General features: G+C 44.5%; 1 protein-coding gene across 3 annotated transcripts in view; it reads left to right on the plus strand.

Annotated features, from left to right (window-relative positions):
- Positions 1 to 27,441, plus strand: part of LOC148013188 (Protein phosphatase 2C family protein) — a 69,741-nt gene that overhangs the window by 15,657 nt on the left and 26,643 nt on the right. For 2 of the 3 annotated variants that reach the window (XR_015688820.1, XM_087667771.1), the window contains exons 2-5: positions 16,274 to 16,641; positions 25,407 to 25,515; positions 25,805 to 25,841; positions 26,793 to 26,837. Coding sequence is in view for 2 of the 3 variants with exons in the window: in XM_087667771.1 (XP_087523897.1) it covers positions 16,340 to 16,641; positions 25,407 to 25,515; positions 25,805 to 25,841; positions 26,793 to 26,837 (493 nt within the window). In the remaining variant the exon portion in view is untranslated. Of the gene's footprint in view, positions 1 to 16,267; positions 16,642 to 25,406; positions 25,516 to 25,804; positions 25,842 to 26,792; positions 26,838 to 27,441 lie in introns of all 3 variants that reach the window. The other variant, XM_087667772.1, reaches the window with a different exon arrangement.

Here is a 27,441-nt window from a genome sequence, read left to right on the forward strand (position 1 = left end):
GACATGCAATACTGAGTCAGAATGCTGATTGAGTAAGCTAAGTTTTGCCTAGTATGAATTAACCAAACAAGTTTCCCTACAACAAACCAATAGATACGTGCATCTCTAAAGTGGGATATGTAGGCCAAGAGCCAAAGAATGCCTCGTACGTGGTTTTTTGAGGAAGAACTGCAATTAGGCACTAATGCGGATGCACATCGTAGTGTTAGCAGCCTCAACTTAGGGGCGCTCAGGGAGCTCTGCTGTGAATATCATAGAGCATATCATTTCCATGATTGTCTGGTTTCTGCGCTCTACGGCTTCATTTTGAGAGGGAGAGTTGGTAGAGGTAAGCTGGCGGGAGACGCCATGCTACTGTAGAAACTCGGAAAACTTGTGGGAGAGATGAACTCACTACCGCTATTACTCCTCATGCAACCAACATGATAACCCGTCTGGTTATGAACCAGGAGCACCCAAGCAGAGAAATATATGAAAGCATCGGACTTATGCTTGAGAAATTATACCCCCATGTATCTCGAATGATCATCCACTATCAAAAGGAAGTATGGCGTGTTGGAGCGCGCGGGTAGCGAAAGCGTGAAGATTTGCAGCAGAGGAAGTGAACAGGTGAGTGAGAGTGAGAGTAAGAGTGACGAACAGATTTTTTGGGTGTACCAACAATGTGTTGGTACACAAAGAATAAAATGTATTTATACTTAGGGCCCGTAAGGGTGCATTCACATGTACAACATAACAATACACGTGTAAAATACACGGAGGTGAATAAAGGACCTTTACATCCCAACAACCTCCCACTTAAAGATCCGGAGTGAACCTTTAACCAATTCCCACTAGTCGTATGCAATGCTCATGCTGAGCCTTGCCTAGACTTTTAGTGAGAACATCTGCAGGGTTGTCCTGTGTTTTGATCTTGGTCAATGTGATTAGACCATCCTCTAGAATCTGTTTGATAAAGTGATATCGCACATCAATATGCTTTGTGCGTGAATGATACATGGCATTTTTAGCCAGATACACAGCACTCTGGCTATGACATCCCAACATTTAAGTACTCATAGACATGCCGAGATCCTCTGCGAGTCTGCTCAACCATATAGCTTCCTTAGAAGCTTCAGTAGCTAATATGTATTCAGCTTCAGTAGTACTCAGTGCGACGATGTTCTGCAACCTGGAGCACCAAGAGACGGCCCCTCCAGCAACTGTAAAGACATACCCGCTAGTGAATCTGCGAGTGTCTAAGTCACCTGCCATGTCTGCATCACAATAACCCTGCGGATTAAGTGCACCCTGCCCATAGCAAATACACTTTCTTTGTGTACCCTTCAGATATCTAAGAATACTCTTGACAGCCTCCCAATGTGGTTTGCCAGGATTTGACATAAACCTGCTGACAACTCCCACTGCATGAGCAATGTCTGGACGAGTAGCCACCATAGCATACATAAGAGAGCCACAAGCTGATGCATAAGGGACTCCCTTCATAGCATTGGCTTCCATGTCATCTTTTGGGCTGTTGGCTTTACTAAGCTTAAGGTATGGAGGTAAGGGTACTCCGAGAGGCTTAGCTTCAGCCATGTTAAATCTGTCCAGTACCTTTTCAATGTACTTTTCTTGAGATAAGAACAGCAATTTCTGCGTTCTATCCCTACGAATCCTCATGCCCAATATATGCTCTGCATTCCCCAAATCTTTCATGGAAAAAGCTGATTTCAGCTGATCTTTGAGAGCATCCAAGCTAGTCTTTCTCTTCCCAGCTAGCAACATATCATCCACATACAAAACAAATATGATAGGGCTGCCATCTGTATCCTTTTTCATATACAAACAATGATCTGCATGGCTGCGCGTAAACCCATGAGAGAGCATAAAAGTGTCAAACTTTTTGTACCACTGCCGTGGTGCTTGTTTCAGCCCATATAAGCTGCGTTTTAGTTTACACACCAACTGCTCCTTTCCAGGAACTACAAAACCCTCGGGCTGTTTCATGTAGATCTCCTCATCAATGTCACCATGCAGAAAAGCTGTTTTCACATCCATTTGGTACAGCTCTAAATCCAATACAGCAGTGAGAGCAAAAAGCACACGTAGTGTGGTCATCTTCACGACAGGTGAGAAGACCTCCTGGAAGTCAATCCCTTCCTTCTGTGCATACCCTTTGGCAACCAATCTTGCCTTGTACTTGGGTTTCCCATCAACTGTCTTTACTTTGTAAACCCATTTGTTTGGAAGAGGTTTTCTTCCTTTGGGCAACGACACAAGATCCCAAGTATCATTAGTATACAGAGATTTAATCTCTTCCTGCATAGCTAGCTCCCACTTATTGCTGAATTTGCATGACTTAGCCTCTTTATATGTCAGAGGCTCACCCTCATCAATAAGCATCACATAATGCAAAGAGGGGTCATACCTATGTGGCTGCCTTCTTAGGCGTGTAGACCTGCGTACCCAGTGATCTACATTCTCAGGAATCGGATCTACATCTGGAGGCATGTTATTTTCAGCATTTATTGGCTGCTGTAAGCCATTTTCAGCATGCTGTTCATGCTGTACAGCACCTTCATTTTCATTTCCAGCACCTGCATTTTCATAATCAGCAAGCCTATCTTGCTGTCCATGACCTCCCTGTGCTTCTATTTGCTGTCCATCATCATCTGGCTCAAAGATAACCGGCTGATCATCAGTTTCAGCCTGTGGTACAGCACCATGAGGCTCATCACTTGAAGTAATAGGTGGCTGCGAATTTTGAAATTTGACCTTTTTCATGTCTTCATCAGAGGCTAAAGTACTTTTCAGCAACTTTGCCTCATTAAACACAACATTACGGCTGCGAACAATTTTCTTGGACTGAGGTAGCCACACTCTATAGCCAAATTCACCCTCATCACCATAGCCCATGAAAATGCCTTTCGTGGATTTCGGGTCAAGCTTATTCCTCAGCTCATTTCTAACATGCACAAAAGCATCACAGCCAAATATTCGTAAATGGTCATATGAGGCCAGTTTGCCAGACCAAACCTCCTCAGGAATGCCATTTTTTAGGGACCTGTTTGGAGAGCGGTTGCAAATGTGAACCGCGGTTTTAAGTGCCTCTCCCCAAAATTCATGAGGGAGATTAGCAGTGGACAGCATGCACCGCACTCTCTCACATAGAGTCCTATTATATCTTTCAGCCACACCATTTGAAGAAGGGCTGTAAGGGGCTGTAAGCTCCCTCTTGATCCCATGCAAGTCACAAAAGGACTTAAATTCATTAGACGTGAACTCACCCCCATTATCAGTTCTCAAGCATTTCAACTTTCTACCTGTCTGAGTGGTCACGAATGCATGAAAAGTTTTAAAAACAGCAAACACTTCACTTTTCTTTTTTAACAAATAAACCCAAATCTTCCTGGAACAATCATCAATAAAAGAGGCAAAGTATGCAGCACCACCCAACGATTTCAAAGGCATGCTACATACATCAGAATGCACTAAGGCCAATACATTTGACTTACGGGAGACACCAGAGTAAAAGGAATTTTTCATTTGCTTTCCAAACTGACAGTCATTACAAAAATCAAGTTTAGAGCCTTTTCCATCAACCCTCTTCAAAGAGGTAAGAACATCAAGTCCTTTCTGGCTCATATGGCCTAATCTCTTATGCCATAACTCCAAATGACAGCCAATTTCAGCAACTGCAAGAAACTTGCCATTCAAGGCTTTACAGTGCAGACAATACAAAGTGCCCTTCTAGGTTCCTTTAGCAATCAGCATGGAACCCCTTTTTAATTTCCACAAACCACCACCAAACAGTGTGGTGTAACCATGCAAGTCAAGCTGTCCAACAGATAGTAAACTTTTCTTGATGCCAGGCACATATCTGACATCTTTCAACACAAGTTCTTGCCCATTATCCAAAGACAAGTGTATGGTGCCAATCCCATCAATGCTGCAAACATGATTATTTCCAAGGTAAACCTTGCCATAACAGCCTGCATCAAAAGTAGCAAAACACTCCAAGCATGGAGTCACATGGAAAGAGGCAGCAGAGTCTACAATCCAAGTCTGAGGACACAATCATCAACTGACAAAAGTGTATCAATCATATCAGCCTTGGTGATCTGCATATCCTGCATGTGACATACAAGGGCATCATAATCCACTGCACATAATACATCAGCCTCTGCATCTGAGAGCTTCTCTATGACAACACTAGATGCCACATTGGCCTTTTCCTTGCCTTTACCTGCCTCCGATGCATCTGTCTTTTCCTCTTTCTTCTTTTTGTCCCCTGCATTCTTCTTTCTCTCTTGTTCCTTCTTGTAATACCTGCAATCAGGCCTCTTGTGGCCCTTCCGACCACACTGATAGCATGTAACATCACTCTTCTTTTCCTTTGCTCTTGCTTCTGCTTCTCTGTCCAGCATTTGCATTTTTCTTTTCAGCCCTGCCTCTAACATTATAAGCTGAGTTGCTGCCTTCTCCACTAGACTTACGTCTAATTTCTTCATTCAAGATCGAACCCCTCACACCATCATATGTGAGATTGGGGTTATTGCTGAGAGAAACAACCAAAGTCTCCCAAGAGTCAGGCAATGTCATGATAAAAAAGATTTGGTGTGCAGATCGGATGCTGTACGCTCGCGTAGTGAATGCTGGAAGGTCCCCAAGAACAAAAGAACTCTACTTTTTGCACAAAACTCAAGGTAAAAAGCATGCAAGACATGAACAAGAGACCAATTGGGTGCAATCTCCCCCCATGCCTTGTGTGAGCGCTCCACAAAGCATGTATTTTATGTATTAATCATCTTCAAGCTCAAATAATAGCCCAAATTACAAAATAGCAAGCTTTTAGCTTTTGAGTTTGCTTTAGCACAAAATAGAAATAAAGCTAATGGGCGGTGCCTAAAGAGTCAGGCGTACCCAATACAATGTCCAAGTACAAATAACATAATCGTGCGCCCATGCGCATACAAAATAATAAATAAATATCCAACGCCTCAATAAATAAGCGCGACAAAATATAGGCGCCATGCCTAAGGTATGCGCCCATCAAAATATAAGTGATAAATCGAATACTCGCTATCCTCCAATGCTTTCCTCCGCCACTGCTGCTATCTCTGCACATCAACTGAAGCATTCACAATCGTTAGTAAAATAATACAATTAAACCGACAAAAGTGAATACCTAGCAGTCTTCATCTACATAAATAAATCAACTGGTTAGAAATCAATCTTAACCTTAATTTATTACGAGTGCGCACTCTAAACTCATAAACGTTTATTAATTTAATATGCATTTTTATGGAATCACCCGCTATGGAATCACCCATGTACACACTAAATTAATGAAACGCCCGAAAAGGATAGGCGTCCCCATCAACTTCTCGCACAAAGAATCCACTTTGTGTATGAGCCCCGGTCATCAAAGTTTACGGAATCCACCGTAGAACCTCACGGAATCCACCATGGTACGGAATCCACCGTGAAATATGCCTCCTGGCATCAAGATCGCCCTCAACTTATCATCAAAATCCAAACTTGCATCCTTGAGCTGATTTAAAATGCCAGTAAATGCACTCAAGTGCTCAGCTGCAGGCTTGGACTCATCCAGCTGCATATTCACCAACTTACGCATTAAATGCACCTGATTAACAGGTGTGGTGATCTCATAGGTAGTCTTCAACTCCTCCCATATTGCCTGACCAGTGTCTAAACCCTTAATGTCTGTCAAAATGTTTTCAGTGACACCCATCTTTATATAAGCCACAGCTCTTTTATTGACTTTGGCCCAATCCGCCTCAGACATTTGTGCGGGTTTATCCATTTGCAAAGCATCCTCACAATCCTTTAAGAACAGTATGCCCTGCATACAATCTTTCCAAAGATCAAAGCCCTGACCATCAAATCGCTTGATTTCCATCAAACTTTTAATGTCAGAACTGGAAGAAGTTGCAGGCATTTTTTTTCACAAGTACAAGTGTAAAAGCACTGAACTGCAAGAGCACAAGCTAAATCAGCAAATACATTGCTGTTCTTGCATAACCAGCAATAATCCTCTGCTGTTTTGACATAAACTAGCCACTACACAGGCAAATAATGCAGAAATTTATCAAATTCTGCACAAAATCCCAAATTTCCAGGTCCAAATGTGCGCAAATGTCAGCCAACCTGACTCAGCTGAGCAAAATTACATCAATACATGAAAAGCCCCAATTTTTCTTGGTTCAATGCCAAGAAATTTTACTCGGATGAGCAAAATTTTAACAAATTTTGAAAAATCCCCAAATTAATTGAGGTCAATGCGCACAATGTCTGCAATTTTTGACACAGATGTCACTGTCAAGCATAAACAGCATCAAATCTGGGAAAAGCCCCAAATTTCCAGGTTCAAATTTGACCAAATCTGAGAACTGTGCTTGCGCGCGCGAACTCCCGTCAGATGCCACGCAGCCTTGCGTGAGCTGTCGCCTGTTAAAAAACGTGACGAAAACTGCATCGCGTGACCTGTGCAGCCTGCGCCTGGTGCCACGCAGCCTATCGCTGCAGTTTTGTGACCTGCGTTGACCTGTGCAGCCTGCGCCTGGCTGCTCGTGACCTGTTCGACTGCCTGCCTGGTCAAAAATTGACCTGTCGCCTGTCTATCAGGCTGTCGCTGCACAAAACATGACCTGCAACACTGTCACCTGACCGTCCAGCACATACACGTGCCTGGAAACATGACGACCTGACCTGTATGAGTGACGACTTACTGATTTCTCGCGAGCGAAGAGCTGGTGATGTCTCACGCGGACTTCGAGGAGCGCGAGCACCTGAACCTCAGCTCTGATACCAGTTGTTGGAGCGCGCGGGTAGCGGAAGCGTGAAGATTTGTAGCAGAGGAAGTGAACAGGTGAGTGAGAGTGAGAGTAAGAGTGACGAACATATTTTTTGGGTGTACCAACAATGTGTTGGTACACAAAGAATAAAATGTATTTATACTTAGGGCCCGTAAGGGTGCATTCACATGTACAACATAACAATACACGTGTAAAATACACGGAGGTGAATAAAGAACCTTTACATCCCAACATGGCGCACCGTTGAAGGCAGTAGTGGATGTTGGCCCATAAAGATCAACGTAAATCAATCTACGAGAGGCACCTTGGCTTTGTGTGTAGGCTGTTGAAGGAATGGGGTATGGTGTTGCTTCTTGAGCTGACATGCTTTACAAACATCTTAAGCTAGCTTAGGCAAGGAAGACCCCCAACAATTTCACGGTGAGACAACTCATAAAAAGAGTCATAGCTAAGATGCTCTAGGCGGAAATGCTTAAGGCGCTCATTGTTTGTAGGTTCTCGAGATGTGACTAATGCTTGGAAGCTACGACCACGGAGTCCTCGGGTGTCGGCTCTGAAAGAAAATGTTAGATCACTTGTTGCACGAAATTGAAGTATTTACGCGATAGCTTGTTAAGAAACAATGTGACCTGATCGTTAGAGAACTTAGGAGTTCTTGTAGTGGAGAATTCGACAAGGAGATGTCGATACTCAGCCAACTTGACTTTCAAGTCATCCCAGTTAGAGATTTTGAAGTCCTGAAACTCATGTCAAGATTTATTTGACGGGACCTATGTTGAGCCGCATAGCGGTCAGTCAAGTGTGTCCATCGCTTTGATGCTAAGTCAAAATGTTGAAGTTGAGAATGAAACTTAGGTAGTAAGCCCTACATCAGCTCGATAATAGTGGAGGCATTTCTAGCCTTCCATGAGCGGACGACCATATGGAACAAGTGTGGGATCAGGTTGGGGTTCCAACCCTTACACAAGATCTCATAGGTTCTGTGAGTCAAGGACATGTATCATCAAGTTTGACCAAGTTGTAAAGTTTTATCCGTTAAAACGAGTCTTGTCATTGAATGTATGCTTGGCGGAAGATAAGGTAGAACCATGAGGTGTCGGGAATGTGGGGTAAGATGGATGTGGAGGATAAGATGGTGGTGGTGGTAGTGGTAGAGGTGTCTAATAAGGAGGAGAAGGGGAAGAGGTGGATAGATAAAAATAGGCTGTGAGTGGCCAATGAGTGCCAATTGATACGGAGGCATTGGAACATGAATGTTTCCATAAGGTGCGAGTGGAGGTGGAGGCACTAGGACATGTAAGCCTTGTCCAAATATCGGCTAGGACACAACATAATGACTAGAGGGTTCACTAGGTAATGCCATGGAGGCAAATTGTGGTACCAATTGATCCACATTCGGGAGAGATTGGGGGGAATGCCCAGACTGCAATGATCGTGAAAGTGTGCGAGGAAAAGGTGGAATACCACCCGGTTGAGGAAGAGATGAGGTCCTAATGGTTGTGCCTCAGTTTGAAGGACGCCCTGGTGTGGTGAATGAAAATACATGCGATCCTACATGAGATGCAACATGTGGTGCACTTAATGGAGGCTAAAAGGATGTGGCAGCGAAATAAGAGGGTAGGATGGGAGGGAGATTAAATGGATTTGTGATACGTGTAGATGTGGAAAATAATGTGGGTTCCTTTTGTCCATTAAATGCATTTAATTTGAAATGATGATAATGAAGATGCACTACTTCATTTTGACCTTTGAAAAAAAAATTGTTTGAAGGAAAAGAAGGGAAAGGAGTACTCACAATTTCTTATTTCAATTGCTTACCTAGTCTTGAGTTCATAAAGAAATATTTGTCTTTCTCATTACTCATAAGCCAGAAATTGCTTTGCATACGTTCTTCATTATGAAAATCATCCATACCAATAGGAGAAGGGGAATCATCATTAATAGAATCTGAAATGGTAGATATACCTAGCACCGGAGAGGATAAGTATGAAGATAATGGAGTGTACTCTATGCCAGTTTGTCAGAGTGCAGCGGTGTGGAAGCGTAGGACTGAGAGAGAGAGAACGCAGAGAGAGAAGGGAGAGAAAGAGACAGTGTACACTGAAGATCTGCTGTATAAAGAATGCTGAATACAAAGATATACACGGGCGCAGTGCGCTGGACTGAGTGTCTCCACCTCGACGATGCGACCTGCTGTCCACCTCGAAGTCTGCTGCAGTCTGCACTGTCTGCTGTCAGAAATCTGCGAACAGAGACAGAGATCTGCACGGCACCGGTCTGTAATCTGCGACAGAGAAAGAATGCCAGACTGCTGAAAACGTCAGCAATAAATAGGCGAAAATCTGCCTAGGATGGGGCGCCAAAATAAGGCGCAGCCTGATAAAAATCAGCTGCAGGCAGTCGGACTGCCACGTGGCAGTCCGACTGCACAGTCCGACTGTGCAGCTGGACTGTGCAGCTGCTGCCTGCTGCTGCCTGCCTGAAACAGGCTATGATCTCTGACACCCCCTCTCAGAGCCTGGACAGGGCAGAAGCCTGAGGGATCTGGAATGTTGCCGAAGTAGAGCCTGAGGAAGCGCCTTCGTAAACAAATCCGCAAGATTATCCTCCGTCTTGCAATACTCCACAGTGATGGTCTCATCCAAAAGCTTTTCTCGGATGAAGTAGTACTGGATCTCAATGTGCTTCGTCCGGGCATGAAAAACAGGATTCCTCGCCAAGGCAATGCAACTCTCATTGTCACATCGCAGCAATGTAGGACGAGTCTGGGGGCACCCAAGCTTCTCCAACAGTCTCCGAAGCCACACAACCTCGCATGTGGTGGAAGACGCGGCCCGATACTCCGCCTCAGTAGACGAAAGGGCTACCGTGGGCTGCTTCTTGCTACTCCAAGAAATAACACCTGCACCCAAAGTAAAGCAGTAACCTGTTGTAGACCGCCTGTGGTCCACGTCACCGGCCCAATCCGAGTCGCTCCAACCTGCAAGTACAAGATCTGACCCATCTGTCCCTGCGGGGTAATGAATCCCCAAATCAGACGTCCCCCTCAGATACCGAAGTATCCTCTGAGCAGCCTGCCAATGCACCGACTTAGGTTCACTCATGAACCCTGCCAAGAGCCCAACAGCAAAACATAGATCAACCCTGGTGTTGAGAAGCCAAATCAAAGACCCTATCAACTGTCGATAGCGGGAAGCATCCGCCAAAGGAGAAGCTGAGTGGGAAGTGGCCTTCCAGTTCGGATCCATAGGAGTAGAGAGGGCCCGACAATCATCCATCTCAAAAGACACCAAGAGCTCCTGTACATATCTCTGTTGGGAGAGAAAAATCCCCCTCTGAGACTGAAAAATCTCATGTCCTAAAAAGAAATGGAGTAGCCCCAAATCCGTCATCTCGAACGTCCGATGTAAAGCTGACTTTGTCTCCTGGACCTGCTGTGCATCATCACCTGTGACAATCAAATCATCAACATATAATACAAACAGCACACAACCATCCTCGGAAGTGTGAACATACAGCTGCGGATCGGCCTTGGACCGCCGATATCCCAACTGAGTCTGGAGGAACGAATCAATCTTCTCGTTCCAAGCTCGCGGGGCCTGCTTGAGACCATACAGGGCCTTCTTCAACCTGTAGACTTTCCCATCGGAAGAACCAAAGCCAGGAGGCTGCTCAACGTAGATCTCCTCCTTCAAATCACCATTCAGGAAGGCCGACTTCACATCCAGCTGATAAACAGGCCATCTCCTATGGCCAGCCAAAGCAAGAACAGCTCTAATGGTTGCCATACGAGCTGTAGGGGCAAAGGTGTCATGACAGTCAATCCCTGGGCGCTGGGCAAAACCCTTAGCAACAAGGCGAGCCTTGTGCTTATCCAAAGTACCATCACTGAGATATTTGGTCTTGAAGACCCACTTGACTCCAATCACCTTCTTCTTCGGGGGGCGTGGCACAAGTGACCAAGTGCCATTCCTCTCAATAGCCTCCAACTCAGCTTCCATAGCTTTCTTCCATGGGGCGGACTGTAAAGCCTCCTTCACGGAGGTGGGCTCTCGATCCTGCATAACTCGGGACATCAAACAATAATTGGAGCAAACAAGCTCCGAAGAATGCGCCTGGTGCCGCCGTGACCGCCGCGGACCATCCTGCGGTCCCCACTCCTCAGGAACCCCCTCGATCCCTGAATCACGGAGTGTGTCACGGGCCCAGCGAGGAGGAGGCCGAACCTCCCCTCGACGTTCTCCATCAGTAGAAGACTCTGGAATGTCCACCGGTGGTAACTCCTCAGAAGGATCCGGTGGAACAGTAGACTCTGTGTCAGAAACAGAATCATAATCAAACGGCACAGGCTCCAGTGGAACTGTAGAAGGAGCCAAACTCTCCCCTGGATCTCCAAGAACGGGATGCTCCTCCCCCGTTGAAGAAGCCGGAACCTCCACAAACCGCACATCACGGCTAGTATATACATCCCGCTTGACGGGATCAAAGAGTCGGTAGCCTTGGGACTGGGAGCTGTAGCCAACAAATACCTGTTTGCGGGAAGCCGCTTCGAATTTGTCACGGTGACCTTTGGGAATGTGAACATAGGCATCACACCCAAAGACCCGAAAGTAAGAAACATCTGGCTTCGACCCAAAATACGCCTCAAATGGAGTCATCCCTTCCACGGCCGAAGTAGGAGATCGATTAAGGATGTGGACTGCAGTAGCCACAGCCTCAGCCCACAGAACCTGGGGGGTCTGTCGGTGCTCCATCATGGTGCGCGCCATCTCGATCACACTGCGGTTCTTCCGTTCGAGAATACCATTTTCTTGTGGAGTATTCGTATTGGCAAACTCCTGGTGAACTCCTCTATCTGCACAAAACCGAGCAAATTCATTAGAGACAAATTCACCTCCCTTGTCGGATCGCAAGGTCTTCAACTTCCGGCCTGATCGGTTCTCCTCAAAGAGAAGCCAATCCTTGAAGTGCGAGAAAGCTTCTGATTTTAGTGCCAAAAAGTAGGCCCATGTCATCCTGCTATAGTCATCCACGATCAGCATGAAGTACGAGCTCCCACGCAGGGACTCATTCCTCATAGGGCCACATAGATCCGTAGATACTAACTCCATCGGTGAAGTAGACCGCCGCGAAGCGGTGTGGGGAATGGCATCCCTATGCTGCTTCCCCTTTATGCAGGAGACACATGGCTGCTGGCTCACCACTATATCCGGCAACCCTCGAACAAGCTGTCCCCGTGACGCCTTCCGAAGATAGTCATAGTTCAGGTGACCAAACCTAGCATGCCATAATTCAGACTGTGACTGTGAGGTAAGAAGAAGAGTAGAGAGGGCAGTGGAAGACTTCAGTTTGTAAATGCCGTTCTCCTCATATCCACATGATAGAACCTTCCTCGACTCACGATCGAGGACTCGCACTGTAGAACTGTCAAACTCCACCAGAAGACCAAGGGAACAAATCTTATGGACTGAAAGGAGATGGTACCCCAATCCTGGTACATGCAAAACCTCTGAAGTATGGGTGCCACCTCGTCCATCCGGAATAAGCTGCATCTTACCCCGACCTGCAATAGAAACAGAAGAGCTGTCTCCAATGAGAACCTGCCCACGCGAAGGTCGCAGCTGGGCAACACCATCTGATGAAGGAGTCATGTGCCGTGAGGCACCACTATCAATAATCCACTCTCGAGATTGGGAAGCCGCCATCGCAGCATCAGAAGCATTCGGAGAAGCGTCCTCAATGACAACTAAATGTAGAAATGCAGCTGATGATGGTGCAGCCACCGCTCCAGAATCCTTGGTGTCCTTCTTCTTGGTGTCCTTCGAGTCTTTGTCAGGGCAATCCTGCTTCCAATGGCCAGTCTTTCCACAAATATGGCATGTGGAGTCTTTGTCCTTGTCTTTCTCCTTGTCCTTCTTGGACTTGTTATCCCCCTTCTTCTTCTTTTGGTCCTTCCCCTTCTTCTGAGAGGCTTGACCTGTCAACGCCTCCGTCTTGGAAGCATTCTGTCCCTTTAACTGTTCCTCTTGGTCCAAGACCATAGGAACCAACTCCTCCCATCGAAGAGTAGACTCGCGCCCTGAAGCAATAAGGGCAGAGTAAAATGTACCGAATCGTGGCGGCAACTGGGACGAGTGTAATCGCCATGTCTTCGGAGGAGATCGGCTTCCCCGCATTCTGAACCTGCATCTGTAGCTGCCTTAGCTTGTTAATGTGTTCCCTTAGCGAAGAAGACTTATTGACGGACAAGGTCCGCATCTGAACCTCCAAAGAAACCCTCTTCATCAGGGTCATCCGATTGTACATTTGATCAAGCTCCAGCCATATCTCACGAGCCACCGTCAAGTGCTCGATGTGAGCGATCACGGCTGTAGTGCATGATAGAAAGAGAAATGATCGAATCCTGGCATTCAGTTTGTCCCAATGAGACTGGGCCCTGGCCAACTCCGTACGAGCATCGGAAGAGAGTTTGGACTCATCTCTTACCGAGGGCCGGTCAATATCTTCCTGTACCAACTCCGCCAAATCATAGGACTCCAGAATGGCCAACATCATAACGCGCCAAATGCGGTAGTTGTCGCCGTCGAGCTTCTGATCTGTAGGAAGAGCCGGTAGGACAGGCACCTTCCGGTCCATAATCGCCTGGAACTCCAAGTCCATCTCTGTAGACATCTTTACCTGCAATGCCTTCTCAAACGCAAAAGCCCCCTCTGACTGAGTAGACTCAGCCTGCTAAGGCTCTTCAGCGTCCCGAAGCTCCTTCACCCGCCGGAGGCGATGAAAAAGCAAAACCTGCACTTTTAGTTTGAAAACTCAAACTTTCTCCGCGACAAACAGCAGTAAACAGCAGCAAATCCACCACCTGTACTCCTTTCCTGTGCGCCCACACTCGTTTCAGCCTTGTTCCAAGGCGCAGCCCTCCTGTCTGCCCTTAAACGCAAAAAACGCAAATTTGTGTCGCGATGGAAACTCCTCTTCAGGTTGATTCTGCGCTCAGTCAGCCCTCAAACACTGCTCTGATACCATGTCAGAGTGCAGCGGTGCGGAAGCGTAGGACTGAGAGAGAGAGAACGCAGAGAGAGAAGGGAGAGAAAGAGACAGTGTACACTGAAGATCTGCTGTATAAAGAATGCTGAATACAAAGATATACACGGGCGCAGTGCGCTGGACTGAGTGTCTCCACCTCGACGATGCGACCTGCTGTCCACCTCGAAGTCTGCTGCAGTCTGCACTGTCTGCTGTCAGAAATCTGCGAACAGAGACAGAGATCTGCACGGCACCGGTCTGTAATCTGCGACAGAGAATGAATGCCAGACTGCTGAAAACGTCAGCAATAAATAGGCGAAAATCTGCCTAGGATGGGGCGCCAAAATAAGGCGCAGCCTGATAAAAATCAGCTGCAGGCAGTCGGACTGCCACGTGGCAATCCGACTGCACAGTCCGACTGTGCAGCTGGACTGTGCAGCTGCTGCCTGCTGCTGCCTGCCTGAAACAGGCTATGATCTCTGACAGTTTCCACTCGCGGATGGCCAATCCTAAGCGGAGATTCTACCCTTCCTGCATGGTTAGTAGACCGGTGCACCAAATCTAAAGGGTGAAATTTAGACTTACCTTCTATCTGTTGCTGGGCTCTATGCATCAAAATGAGATCGTACTCAGTTGTAATAATCTCGTAAGATTGTGGAACTCCATGGTAGTTGAATGTCTGTTTGGCCATGTTGGGAGCTTGTGAAGCAAGCAGTGAGGCCCACTCTTAACTCGTTCCTCGATGGATTTAGCTCGGATGTTCGAAGTGGTGCGGAAATAGTGTTCGAAGTCATTTGGCTCTGATACCATGTGAAGAAAATACCCTAACACAGAAACACAAATAACACCGTACGACAAAGCACTGACTGATAGAACATAGTTAGGGTTAGGGTAGCTTGGAGACAATGAACACAAAGAATGAATGAAGTGATATGATTATTGAATATACAATACTCATGCAATAAACACACTATACAATGAATGAATATTGTACCTCTAACTCTTGTATCTCAAGGATTAGGGCAGGGGTAATGAGTTGGAGAGTGTGTTGTACTTCGAATGGATCCTGAATCGTAGCAAGGCAACCTCCGGATGTTGAACACCAGCAAATGTAGCCAAGGAAGGTTGGATTTGATGCAAACGGTAGTGCAAGAGAGAGAAAGACTAAAAACGCAGGTGAGGAGAGAGAAAGACTAAAAACGCAGGTGGGGAGAGAAAAAACAGTGAATGCAGCTGGGAGAAGAGAGAAAATAGCAAACAGAGGCTGCAGGAGAGAGAAAATAGCAGCGACAGGCTGAGGAGATGATGGCGGCAGCTGGAGGAGAGAGAAAATTTGTAGGGTGGTAGTTGGGGCCTGCAAATGCAGCAATATGCTTACGTGCAGGTTGTACTACAGCTGGATGATGGTCAGTAGCAGTTGCCTGGCTGGAAATAGCAGCAAACTGATGATGGAGGGTTGGAAATAGGCGCCAGATGAGTGAAGACTGCAATGGATAGCTTGGACTGTGATGTCTTTCGTGAATGGGGTGTGGGCAGTAGGCTAAAAACACTTGAAACCGGCAAAAACGAGATTAAGGATGAATGGAGGGCAGCATACTTATTTATAGAAAGTTTGGGCCCTCCCAAGTGGGATAGTGCTTATGGGATATAGACATTCCCTAGGAATGCATTTCTTTTTAAATAAACAAGGCTTCTTCCTTAATTAAACATGTTTAAGGGATGTTTAAGCGAAGCTAATGCATTTTTAGCTTAAAACCACACACCACCATCCCCCCCCCCCCCCCAAAACGGAAAAAAAAAGGAGTTCCATCTGCCATAGCCTATTGGTCACACACGAGCTCCATACCCAACAGACTGTAGTTATGAGAACAATTCCTCAATTTTGATGAACAGGGGTGTATGTTACCAACTCCAAGGAGAACAAGGATATGGAAGAGCAAAACTTAAAATGGCCATAATTGTCGTGCCTTTTTGTATTTAAAATGGGTCATTTCTGTGCTTAAAACGAGTGGAATTTCATTAAATTTCTTTCTTAAATAATCCTTATGGAATGGGTCGTGGGAAGCTATGCTGGACTATGAACACATGTATCTTTATATCAAGTGCCTCAATCATGAAGAGGAGCTCAATAAAATTTGCTTTTAAAGTCAATTCAAATTTTCGTGCCTGTTAAAACTAAAATTTGCAAGATCAATTGTTGCAAGACTATGAATATGTGCATGTTTGGCTCATAGTTAGTGGCCTGATCAGCAAGGATCGTGATTTTGGGTTGTTATTCAAACTTCTCTTAAATATGTCAGTGGGCTGATCATTTAGTATATTCAGTACTGGTAACAAGTGGCATGCTTCATGATGTTTCTAGGATTTACTCCAAATGCCCATGTTTATTAAAATTCTCAACCACTCAGCTTTTGATAAAGTTGCAGAGCTCAAGAGTAACAAGATAGCGGATCATGTGTCGATATAGAAGTTATCACTAAAACATTAAGAAGATGGCATCATCAGCTAAACGACTTAAGACTACTCAGTGCCTGGAGAATACAAGAGAAGACGCCGACATTAGAAATCCTTCAAGAGATCAAACAGATGGAGACTCTGTTCCTGTTTGCATGAGCAATGCTGATAGTGCAACTATCTCATCACTCACTACTGTTATACCTGAGGAAACCAAAAAATCTGAAACAGCAGATATAACTATTGAAGCTGATGCTGCAGAGGACAAAGGCTCAAGACTTACAATGGAAGACGCCTGGACCGTTCTCATCGATGCTAGCATGGGACAGCCTGGTTTAAGGTCAATAACTGTTAACTGAACCCTCATGATTTCTATATCTGGTTTCTTGTTGATGCTAGCATGGGACAGCCTGGGTAAAGGTCAATAACTAACCAAACTTATGAATTCTATAGCTAGTTTCTGGTTGGTTCTGTAGTATTGAAGCTGTACAGTGAGTCACTGCTGTGGGTTTTTGCGTTTTGTATGCTGTAAAGGAAGGAAACAATTCTATGTGCTGGAGCTAGTTTGAAGATTTAGATATTATTATGGTTTGTGCACATTTAGGCTTTGTCCAGACAATATCATTACATGCTTAGTTAATTGACTGCAGCTTGCCGTGTTTATCTTCATGATGTTTATGAGCACAGCCTCAGTTCTTACTTAAGAATGTAGTGATCCCAAGGCAAAAATGACAAGGAGGTTGTAATCCTGTGTAGTATAGGATAAATACTACAACATTCAAAAGTACAATTGGCTTGCTTATAAAACACCTTATGTTCTTTTTTGAGGCTGTTTTCAAAAGCTTGTAGGGAACCAAACAATAGCATTGTGATTTGCAACTGCAAATCGCAGTATCACTTTTGATGGAAGAAGCAAAAGTGTCTCTCTGTCAACTGGACCAGGTCTGATCACAATTTCATGGTGGAAACCTCCTACTTTCAACTGCTGCAGGGGAGTAGGATACACAAGTCAATTTTAGTTTGTCAATTGGCAAAAAGATGTAGGATTACGGTAGGAATGCCAATCTTGTGTACAGAAGCTAAGAAGAGCACAGGTGTCGAGGGCACCCTCCCATACAGATGTTAAGAGTGCAGCTTTCTGGTGCTTTGTGAAATTGTTGAAGAGATGTGAACACTTATCATACTCACCACACAATGACAAGGAAGACCGCCATGCATTCTAGAAACCCATTATGAATAAGCTGTGACTAAACAACATGCAGAATACTTCTGCACCAGGTCCCTTTTCCATGCAAACCCACAATAATGTGACACAATGGGGGTCTGAATGTGGTTGTGGTTTTCCTTATTTTCTTGATCCGTAGGGTACTTCCTAAGGTGTAGTATGAGAGGTTGCATTCATTTGAGGACAATTGTGCAATCAAGGTGGCCACTGTACACAGCCATCAATCATATGAATAACCCTGTTTGTCCACCCTTATTTTCCTTCAGCTATTCAAAGCCATCTAATTTTTCTAGTTTCTGTTTTGCATTAATTTGGAGTTAGACACTCTCTTTGTGGTGAGCTACTCTACATGAGCAGTATAATTTTTGAGACCAGAAAATGCCTTGTTAAAGCAGCATCTTCCTATTGCTACTTGCATTGCATGTTTTTCGTGGTTCCTCATGGATTGACCTAAAAGGTGTTTCAGTAGATATACATCTGGATTCTGTGTAGATACTCTAAATTTTGTGTGTGAAGGAATCAATACCTTATTTAGAAAATTTCGCATGTTATGAGACAGTAAATTATTGTACTCTATAACATTTTACAAAACTCTACATAGACTCACACATGTATGCTTTACGTGCTATATATTATCTATAAGTTGCATGTCATAGGGGGCATCTACTGTCATTAAGTCAAACATTATGGCCCTCTTACAGTCTTCATGTACATGGTAGGCATACTTCTTACTAATGGATTATCAGTCTATTAGCTACAGGTGGGCATATGGACACACAATTGCACTTCAGTTAATATCATATACTACTAATGGATTATCAGTCTATTAGCTACAGGTGGGCATATGGACACACAATTGCACTTCAGTTAATATCATATACTAAATTGTTTGCAAAACTTGCTATGAGTGCACAACATCACCAAACTAGCTTATAGGTCCTCTGACTACATTGCATCGGAAAATGGCCTAGAGCTCCTCGACTTTCCAGATCTGTAAGGTGCTTGTAAAGATCATCTCCTGAATCTGGATGAGCTTTGAGTCAGAGTGAGTTGGGCATGTCAGGAGTCTTGGTTGTAAAGCTTGAAATCTTGTATTTAGATTATTTTTACCAACAGTCATAAATTTTCTCCTGATTTGGACGAGGCATGATGATGGTACCAGCACCAGAAGATGTACAATTTCAAGGGACAAATTGAGCTAGAACCTGGTTAGAAAGTTCGCAGGGCATTGGCACATGATTGACAAAGCTTTTGGACATCAAAAAGTTTCTCTAAATGGTCATTTCAATGTCTGAGAAATGACAGAAAATGATTTGGTGACTCTTTCAGTTTACTTGTGTGATTTGGCCCACCTGTAATACCTCAAGAGTTTTCAGCTATTTTAAAGCCACACGTTTATTGTATCTTATCATTGATAGCCCCATCGCTTGGACTCACAGCATGTCAGCAATTTTGGAGACATAATGTACTGGCAAAATTTTGACTCCAGTTTTGAGCACTTGTTCTTCTTTTCCAATTTTCTATGCTTACTTGCTTTTATAAAGTTACTTTTTCAAAGGAATCAATTTTGAAGAGCAGGATGAGCCTGTTTCTCACATAGTGATGGTGAGGTTCTTGGCCAATGGCCTTGCCATCTTATTGTCAGAGTGAAGCAATGTGAATGCGAATGACCGTGACAAAGGGTGAATAGAGAGAAGAGAGAGAGAGAAAGAGACAGTGAAACGCAGAAAATCTGCAGTGAAGAATGCTGTATAAGGATGTAGAATTATACATGGGTGCAAAGGAAATATCTGCGTATGTCTCCACCATGAGGACCTCAATCTCCGTCAGCCCCGAGTGCAGTCTCCATCACCAGCAGGCTGAAATCTGTCAGATACAAGTGTGGAAGACTGCTGGAAACTCAGCCTTATAAAGGCTGAAAAGAATGCCTCAAAAATACCTGAAATAATCAGGTTGGCTGCAATGCAGCCAACTGCAGTTGGGGACAGTTCGATTGTTGCCACGTGGCAGGAGATGACTCTCAACACCCCCTCTCAGATCTTGGACAAGGTAGCAGATGGAGGGATTTGCAATGTCGATGGAGTAAAGCGTGGGGAAGTGCCTTTGTAAATAAATCTGCAAGATTGTCTTCAGTCTTACAATACTTCACGTCAATGGTCGCATTTAGAAGCTTCTCCCTGATGAAGTGATATTGGATCTCTATGTGTTTTGTCTGGGCATGGAATACGGGATTCTGTGTCAAGGCAATGCAACTCTCATTGTTGCACCGCAAAATAGTAGGACGAGTTTGGGGGCAGCCAAGCTCCTCCAATGATCGCCGAAGCCACACAGTCTCACATGTGGTAGAAGACGCAGCCTGATATTCTGCCTCAGTCGAAGATAGGGCTACCTTGAGTTGCTTCTTTCTACTCCAAGAGATAGCACTAGCATCCAAGGTAAAACAATAACCTGTAGTAGACCGCCTTTGATCCACATCACCAGCCCAATTTGAATCACTCCAACCTGCAAGAACAAGATCAGAAGCACCTGTACCTATTGGATAGGAAATCCCGAGGTCGGAGGTCCCTCTCAAAAACTGAAGTATCCTCTGAGAAGCTTGCCAATGCACCTATTGAGGTGCACTCATGAACCTAGCCAAGAGACCTACAGCAAAACATAGATCAATCCATGTATTGTGAAGCCAAATCAATAATCCAATTAGTTGACGGTAGCGGGTAGCATCTGCCAAAGGAGAATCTGTGTGTGAAGTGGCCTTCCAGTTTGGATCCATAGGAGTAGAAATGGACCGATAATACTCCATCTCAAAAGTCACCAAGAGCTCTTGTACATATCTTTGTTGAGAGATGAAGATCCCCCTCTGAGACTGATAGATCTCGTGGCCCAAAAAGAAATGGAGAAGTCCTAAATCGGTCATCTCAAACTTCTCATGTAGGGTTGCCTTCGTCTCTTCAATCTTTTAGGTATAATCACCTGTAATAATCAAGTCATCAACATACAAAACAAACAACACACGATCACCCTCAGAAGTGTGGACATAAAGTTGCAGATTGGCCCTAGAGCACCGATATCCCAACTTGGCCTGGAGAAACGAATCAATCTTCTCGTTCCAAGCGGGTGGAGCCTACTTCAGGCCATACAAGGCCTTCTTCAACCTGTAAACCTTCCCATTTGAGGAACCAAAGCCATGAGGCTGCTCTACATAGATCTTCTCCTTCAAATCACCATTCAAGAAGGCCGACTTCACATCCAACTGAAAAACAGGCCATCTTCTATGACCAGCTAAGGTAAGAAAAGTACGAATAGTTGCTATGCGAGTTGCAGGGGCAAAAGTATCATGGAAGTCAACACCTAGTCGCTATGCAAAACCTTTAGCAACAAGGCGAGCCTTGTGCTTGTCCAAAGAGCCATCACTATGGTACTTCGTCGTGAAGACCCATTTGACACCAATCACCTTTTTATGAGAGGGACGAGGCACAAGAAACCAAGTGCCATTCTGCTCAATAGCCTCTAACTTGGCTTTCATTGCTTTCCGCCAATGATCAGACTGTAAAGCTTCCTTCACTGATGTAGGCTCTCTATCCTGCATAACACGGGACATCAAACAATAGTTAGAGCAAACAAGCTATGTAGAATGTGCCTGGTGCCTTCGTGACCTTCGCGGTCCATCCTACGGTTGCCACTCCTCAGGGACCCCCTCGATCCCTGAATCTCGGACGATGTCACGAGCCGACTAGGAAGGAGGTCAGATCTCTCCTTGTCGCTCTCCATCTATTGAAGACTCTGGTATATCCACTAGCGGAATCTCCACTATAGGCTCTCTATCCTGCATAACACAGGACATCAAACAGTAGTTAGAGCAAACAAGCTCTGTAGAATGTGCCTGGTGCCTTCGTGACCTCCGCGGTTCATCCTATGGTTGCCACTCCTCAGGGACCCCCTCGATCCCTGAATCCCGGACGATGTCACGAGCTGAACAGGGAGGAGGTCAGATCTCTCCTTGTCGCTCTCCATCTATTGAAGACTCTGGTATATCGACTAGCGGAATCTCCACTAGGGTGGCCGGTAGAAGAGAAGACTCGGAATCTGAAGAAGAATCTCCATCAAGAGGCTCTGGCTCCAAAGGAACTGTCTCGGAAGACCAACTCTCCCCTGGATTTCCAAGTACGGGGTGTTCCTTACTCCCTTTTATGGCCGGAACTTCTACGAACCGCACATCTCGGCTCGTGTAGACATCCCGCTTCAGGGGATCATACAAGCGATAACCTTGGGACTGGGAGCTGTAGCCAACAAATACTTTTCGTCGGGAAGTTGCCTCAAATTTGTCATGCTGCGTCTTCGGGATGTGCACATAGGCGTCATACCCAAAGATCCTGAAATAAGAGACATCAGGCTTAGTCTCAAAGTAAGTCTCAAAAGGTGTCGTCTTGTCAATGGCTGAAGTGGGGGATCGATTTAGGATGTGGACTACTGTAGCCATTGTCTCAACCCATAGAAACTGAGGTGTTTGACGGTGCTCCATCATGGTGCGTGCCATCTCTATCACACTGCGGTTCTTCCGCTCCAAAATGCCATTCTCTTGAGGAGTGTTGGTACTAGCAAACTCTTGGCGAATGCCTCTATCTACATAAAAACGAGCAAACTCATTAGAAACAAATTCACCACCCTTGTTTGATCGCAAGGTCTTCAATCTTTGGCCCGATTGGTTCTCCTCGAAGAGAAGCCAATCCTTGAACGGGGAGAAAGCCTTCGACTCTAGCGCCAAGAAATAGGCCCACGTCATCCTGTTGTAGTAATCTACTATTAACATGAAGTACGAGCTCCCCTTCAAGGACTCATTCCTCATTAGGCCACAAAGATTTGTAGATACAAGCTCCATAGGTGAAGTAGACCGCCTCGAAGCTTTGTTGGAAATCATATCCCTATGTTGCTTCCCACAATGTAGGAGATGCATGGCTGCTGGCTCACCACTATGTCCGGCAAACCTCAAACAAGCGATCCTCGTGATGCCTTTCGAAGATACTCATAGTTTAGGTGGCCAAATGGAGCATGCCATAGCTTGGACTGTGTCTGAGAGGTAAGAAAAAGAGAGGTAAGAGTGGAAGAAGACTTCAATTTGTAGATGCCATTTTCCTCATACCCTGAGGAGAGAACCTTCCTCGAGCCACGACCGAGGACTTGAAGTATCACTGTCAAACTCCACCAAAAGACCAAGAGAACAAATCTTATGTACCAAAAGCAAATGATACCCTAAACCTAGCACATGCAACACCTCGAAAGTGTGGGTACCACCACGTCCATCTGGAATCAGCTGCATCTCACCCCGTGCAGCAATAGATACAGAAGAGTTGTCTCCTATGAGAATCTGCCCACACAAGGGTTGCAAATGGGCAACGCCAATTGTCGAAGGAGTCATGTGCCGTGAGGCACCATTATCCACGATCCACTCTCGAGCCTGGGGAGCTATCATTGCAGCATTAGAAGTCTTCGATGTATAGTCCTCAATGACCGCTAAGTGTAGAAGAGTAGTTGATGAGGGTGTAGCCACCACTCCAGAATCCTTCGTGTCCTTCTTCTTGGTGTCCTTTTTGTCCTTGTCGGGGCAGTCCTTCTTTCAATGGCCGGTCTTACCACAAATATGGCATGTCGATTCTTTCTCTTTGTCCTTCTTAGATTTGTTATCCTCTTTCTTCTTTTGGTCCTTTCCCTTCTTCTGAGAGGCTTGACCAATCAATGCCTCCGATTTGGAAGCATTTTGTCCCTTTAACTGTTCCTCTTGGTCCAAGACCATAGGAACTAACTCTTCCCAACGAAGAGTTGACTCTCACCCTGAAGCAATAAGAGCGGAGTAAAAGGTACCGAATCATGGTAGCAATTGGGACAATAAGGTGATTGCCATATCTTCGGAGAAAATGGGCTTCCTTGCATTTTGAACCTGCATCTGAAGCTGTCAAAGCTTGTTGATGTGTTCCTGAAGCGAAGAAGACTTATTCACGAACAGGGTCCGCATCTGCACCTCCAAAGAAACCCTCTTCATAAGGGTCATCCGGTTGCACATCTGGTTAAGCTCTAGCCATATCTCCCGAGCCACCGTCAAGTGCTCTATATGGGCTATCATAGCTGTTGTACAAGATAGAAAAAGAAAAAAATGAATTGTGGCATTCAGCTTGTCCCAATGAGATTGGGCCTTGGTCAACTCCGCACGAGCATTTGAAGAGAGTTTGGACTCATCTCTCACTGAGGGCCGATTGATCTTCTTCATCACAAGCTCTGCCAAATCATAAGACTCCAATATGGCCAACATCACCACATGCCAGATGCGGTAATTGTTGCCATCGAGCTTTTGATCTGATGGAAGAGCCGCTAAGATAGGCACCTTCCAGTTGATGATCACCTGGAACTCCACGTTAGTTTCTGTAGACATCTTCTTCTGCAATACCTGCACAAACGCAAAAGAAACCCCCTCTGACTATGAAACGCAGCCTGCTAGGGCTCTTGTCTTCGCGTCTCGAGCCTTGTTTAGTCGCCGAGGTGATGAAAAGGTAAAATCTACACTTGAAGGCCAAAAACGTAGCCTTCTTCCTTCTCTAATAGCAGAAAAACAGCAGCAGCTTCAGCAAATCTTCCCTTTTCTCGCAGCCCACGCTCGCCTCAGCCTTGTTTGATGCGCAGCCCACCTGCTCGCACTTGAACGCTGAAAATGCAGCCTTGTGTCACGTTGAAAACTCCTCTTTAGATAGGTTCTTCAATGCTTTGATACCATGTCAGAGTGAAGCAATGCGGAAGCGAATGACCGTGACAAAGAGTGAACAGAGAGAGAAGAGAGAGAGAGAAAGAGACAGTGAAATGCAAAAAATCTGTAGTGAAGAATGCTGTATAAGGATGCAGAATAATACACGGGTGCAAAAGAAATATCTGCGTATGTCTCCACCACGAGGACCTCAATCTCCGTCAGCTCCAAGTGCAGTCTCCATCACCAGCAGGCTGAAATCTGTCAGATACAAGTGTGGAAGACTATTGGAAACTCAGCCTTATAAAGGCTGAAAAGAATGCCTCAAAAATAACTGAAATAATCAGGTCAGCTGCGACTAGAGTCAGACAGTCTGACTGCTGCCACGTGGCACTGCTGACGTGGCAGGAGATGACTCTCAACACTTACAACCTTGACCTAAGCTACTATTGGCAAAATATTTGTGCAGACAGCTGCTTGACACAACAAAGAATGAGTGAAACCATTAAAGTCCGTCTTATGTGTTGATTTGCAGCTAGGTTGTGTGGTTCATGCTAAGTGTAGAAGCAACTAACAGCTTAGAGCTGGTGCTTGCAGTGGACCTAGCGGCATGATTCTGCAAAAGATTTTACGGAGTTGGGAAGGAGAAGAGGGGAAGGTGGTGAGCGGAGAGATGGTGGAGGCATTTATAGGTCTTGTGCAAACAGGAGATAGCACATTAGTCTACCCAGCTCTTGATTGATTATTTATGGGCTTTTTGCTTGTAATTGGGATCATGAAACAAAGTGGGAGAGGTTTTTGCTAGGAAGGATCTGAAAGGTAAAACGGTCATTTTATCATATACTCTATATGTATGTTTTCAAACATGTAGAAGATGAAGGCTGGTATGTAGAGATTCAGTGACAAAGCATTATGTCCATATTAATGTCATCTTGGTAATTGTTTTTAATATATTCATGAAATGGCTAAGCTTCTTATTTAATGTTTGAATGAAAAGGAAGAAAGTTGTCAATTTATCACCATGTCTGACATGGAGTCACCTGTATTAAACTTGAAAAACAAACATACTGCCAAATTCTTTTTCATCTGTTTTTAGTGAATGGAAGGATCAATTTTGATTGCTCTGTTTGGTCCTTTAATGGGTCAAACACAGGTGTGCTCATTTTGCAATCTTTGATGGACATGGTGGGAGACAAGCTGCTGATTTTGCTCGTAGCAATTTACATTCTAATGTGCTTTTGGCGGGCTTGCCTCGTAAGGCTGTAAGTTCCTGAGAAATCATTATTAATTCTCATGCTGCCTGATGTGAAGGTCAAGTATTCTAATTAGCAGGCAGTTAACTGCTGTATACAAGATATTCTCATTCTGCCCATTTTAAGCATTACTTTGAATGCTAACTGCACGTCTTCTTCAAGTAAAGAAACATAACTGCCTGGTAGTAAGATCCATTACTTAAAACTGAGATTGTAGAGTCAATGAGTGAAAGACTCATGGCATGGCAGACTTTTTTTTTCCCCTTGCATTTGCATTAATACCTGGAAATTGGTGCAGTTGAGCGTAAAGGCAGCAAAGAAAGCAATCATAGATGGTAATAATTTTCTTCCCTAAGTGGTGATTAATAGTTGATTGAATGAATTCCTCAAGTTCCTTTCTCAGTATTCTGCTATGAGGGCTAAATAGCCAATTTTAATGTATGTCAAGATCAAGAGATTTGCTTCAATGACATATTTTGTAACTGCTACTTTATAGCTATAATCATCACAAAAGGCAAGCTGGCAGTATTCTTAATTTATAGGTGCGACTATCCTGTGCACTTTTCTGCATCATTTCTTATGTTTTCAATGTAAATTTGTGACTTGAGTGCCAAGTTCCAACAATTTGTGACTTGAGTGCCAAGTTCCAACAAGGCACATCATGTATAAGCAGATAACATAATGTACAGTGGTTACAAATAGATGTAATTTTTCCAATCATTTATGAACTGTAGTTCTATACTTGGAGACTAACGTCTTGAGACATTCTAGTGTCCTGAACTTTGCCATTTTCGATGAACTAATTTGCAACGACCTGGTCTGCACAGAAGCCTAGCATTTTTTTCAACATTGTATCTAAGAGATACTGGTTTTTATTCATGTGACCAAAGGTTATTGAGTTGCTATTACCAAAAGAAAATTCATGCCCAGCCCAAAAACTGGAGTGCCCCAAAATACCATGGATGACTACACGCATATCCTTTTTCTCTTTATGTTTTGAGTTTCTGCAAAGCTAGGACAATTATCTGTTTCAAAATCAAGTCATCAACAGTGATGGTATAACTACGAGGAAGACATTTTTCCTTGCTAAATAGTTTTTCCTTGATCTCCATGTTATGTAGATGATAAAATATAATTGATAAGCTCATATACACTAATCAAAGGTATTATAGCATTTTGGAAAGGATTAAAAGGATGCAGAACTACTTGTTTTGGTACAAGACTTAATTGTTAGTGACCCTTTGGTTGTTCTGATGGAAAAGTCATATGTTTTTTGTTTTTTTCAGGCTTTAAACACACTGACGAATCTCTACTTCGCGAGAGTGCTGCAGGTAAGGGGCTGGTCCATATGGGTATATCTAATGGATTGGTTTAGGTACTTTTGAGTCTCTGGTCCTTCTCACTCTGTTTTGTGGTGGACATTGTGCACCATATACCTAAATATTTTTTATGTACTATGTAGCCCTTCAGAATTTTTACTGAAGATGCCTAGGTAGGCTAATATTTTTATAGATATGCCTTGCTTACAAAAAGAATCAACCTGCATCCTTTTGAATAATTGATCATGCTGCAAGAAACACTGACTGAAGTGCAAAGATAAGCACCTGAACAGTGCCTTAAAGGCATCAACAGGCTGCATGCAGCATTTCTAATACCAAATGATTATGATCAAGAAGAAGTATATGTTGCCTTCCACCCATATGCTCAGCATTGATGGCAAGAAAAAGTGATTTTGACAAACTATCCAAATGTGCCCTAGTGTCAGAATGCTGAGGAGAACAATATGTATATCCTGACACAGAAGGATGAAGTGAGGACCATATATCATACTTCAAAAAGGAAGCTGCCAATGCATCCCAATCCTAAATGGGGCAAAGTGGCATGATCTAAACGATCACAAATACTGAAATCACCCATAACAAATATTGGGCGAGC

The sequence above is a fragment of the Lygodium microphyllum genome, chromosome 26, assembly GCF_053477565.2.
Source record: "Lygodium microphyllum isolate KBCC chromosome 26, Lygodium_microphyllum_v1.1.10, whole genome shotgun sequence".
Lineage (NCBI taxonomy): Eukaryota > Viridiplantae > Streptophyta > Polypodiopsida > Schizaeales > Lygodiaceae > Lygodium > Lygodium microphyllum.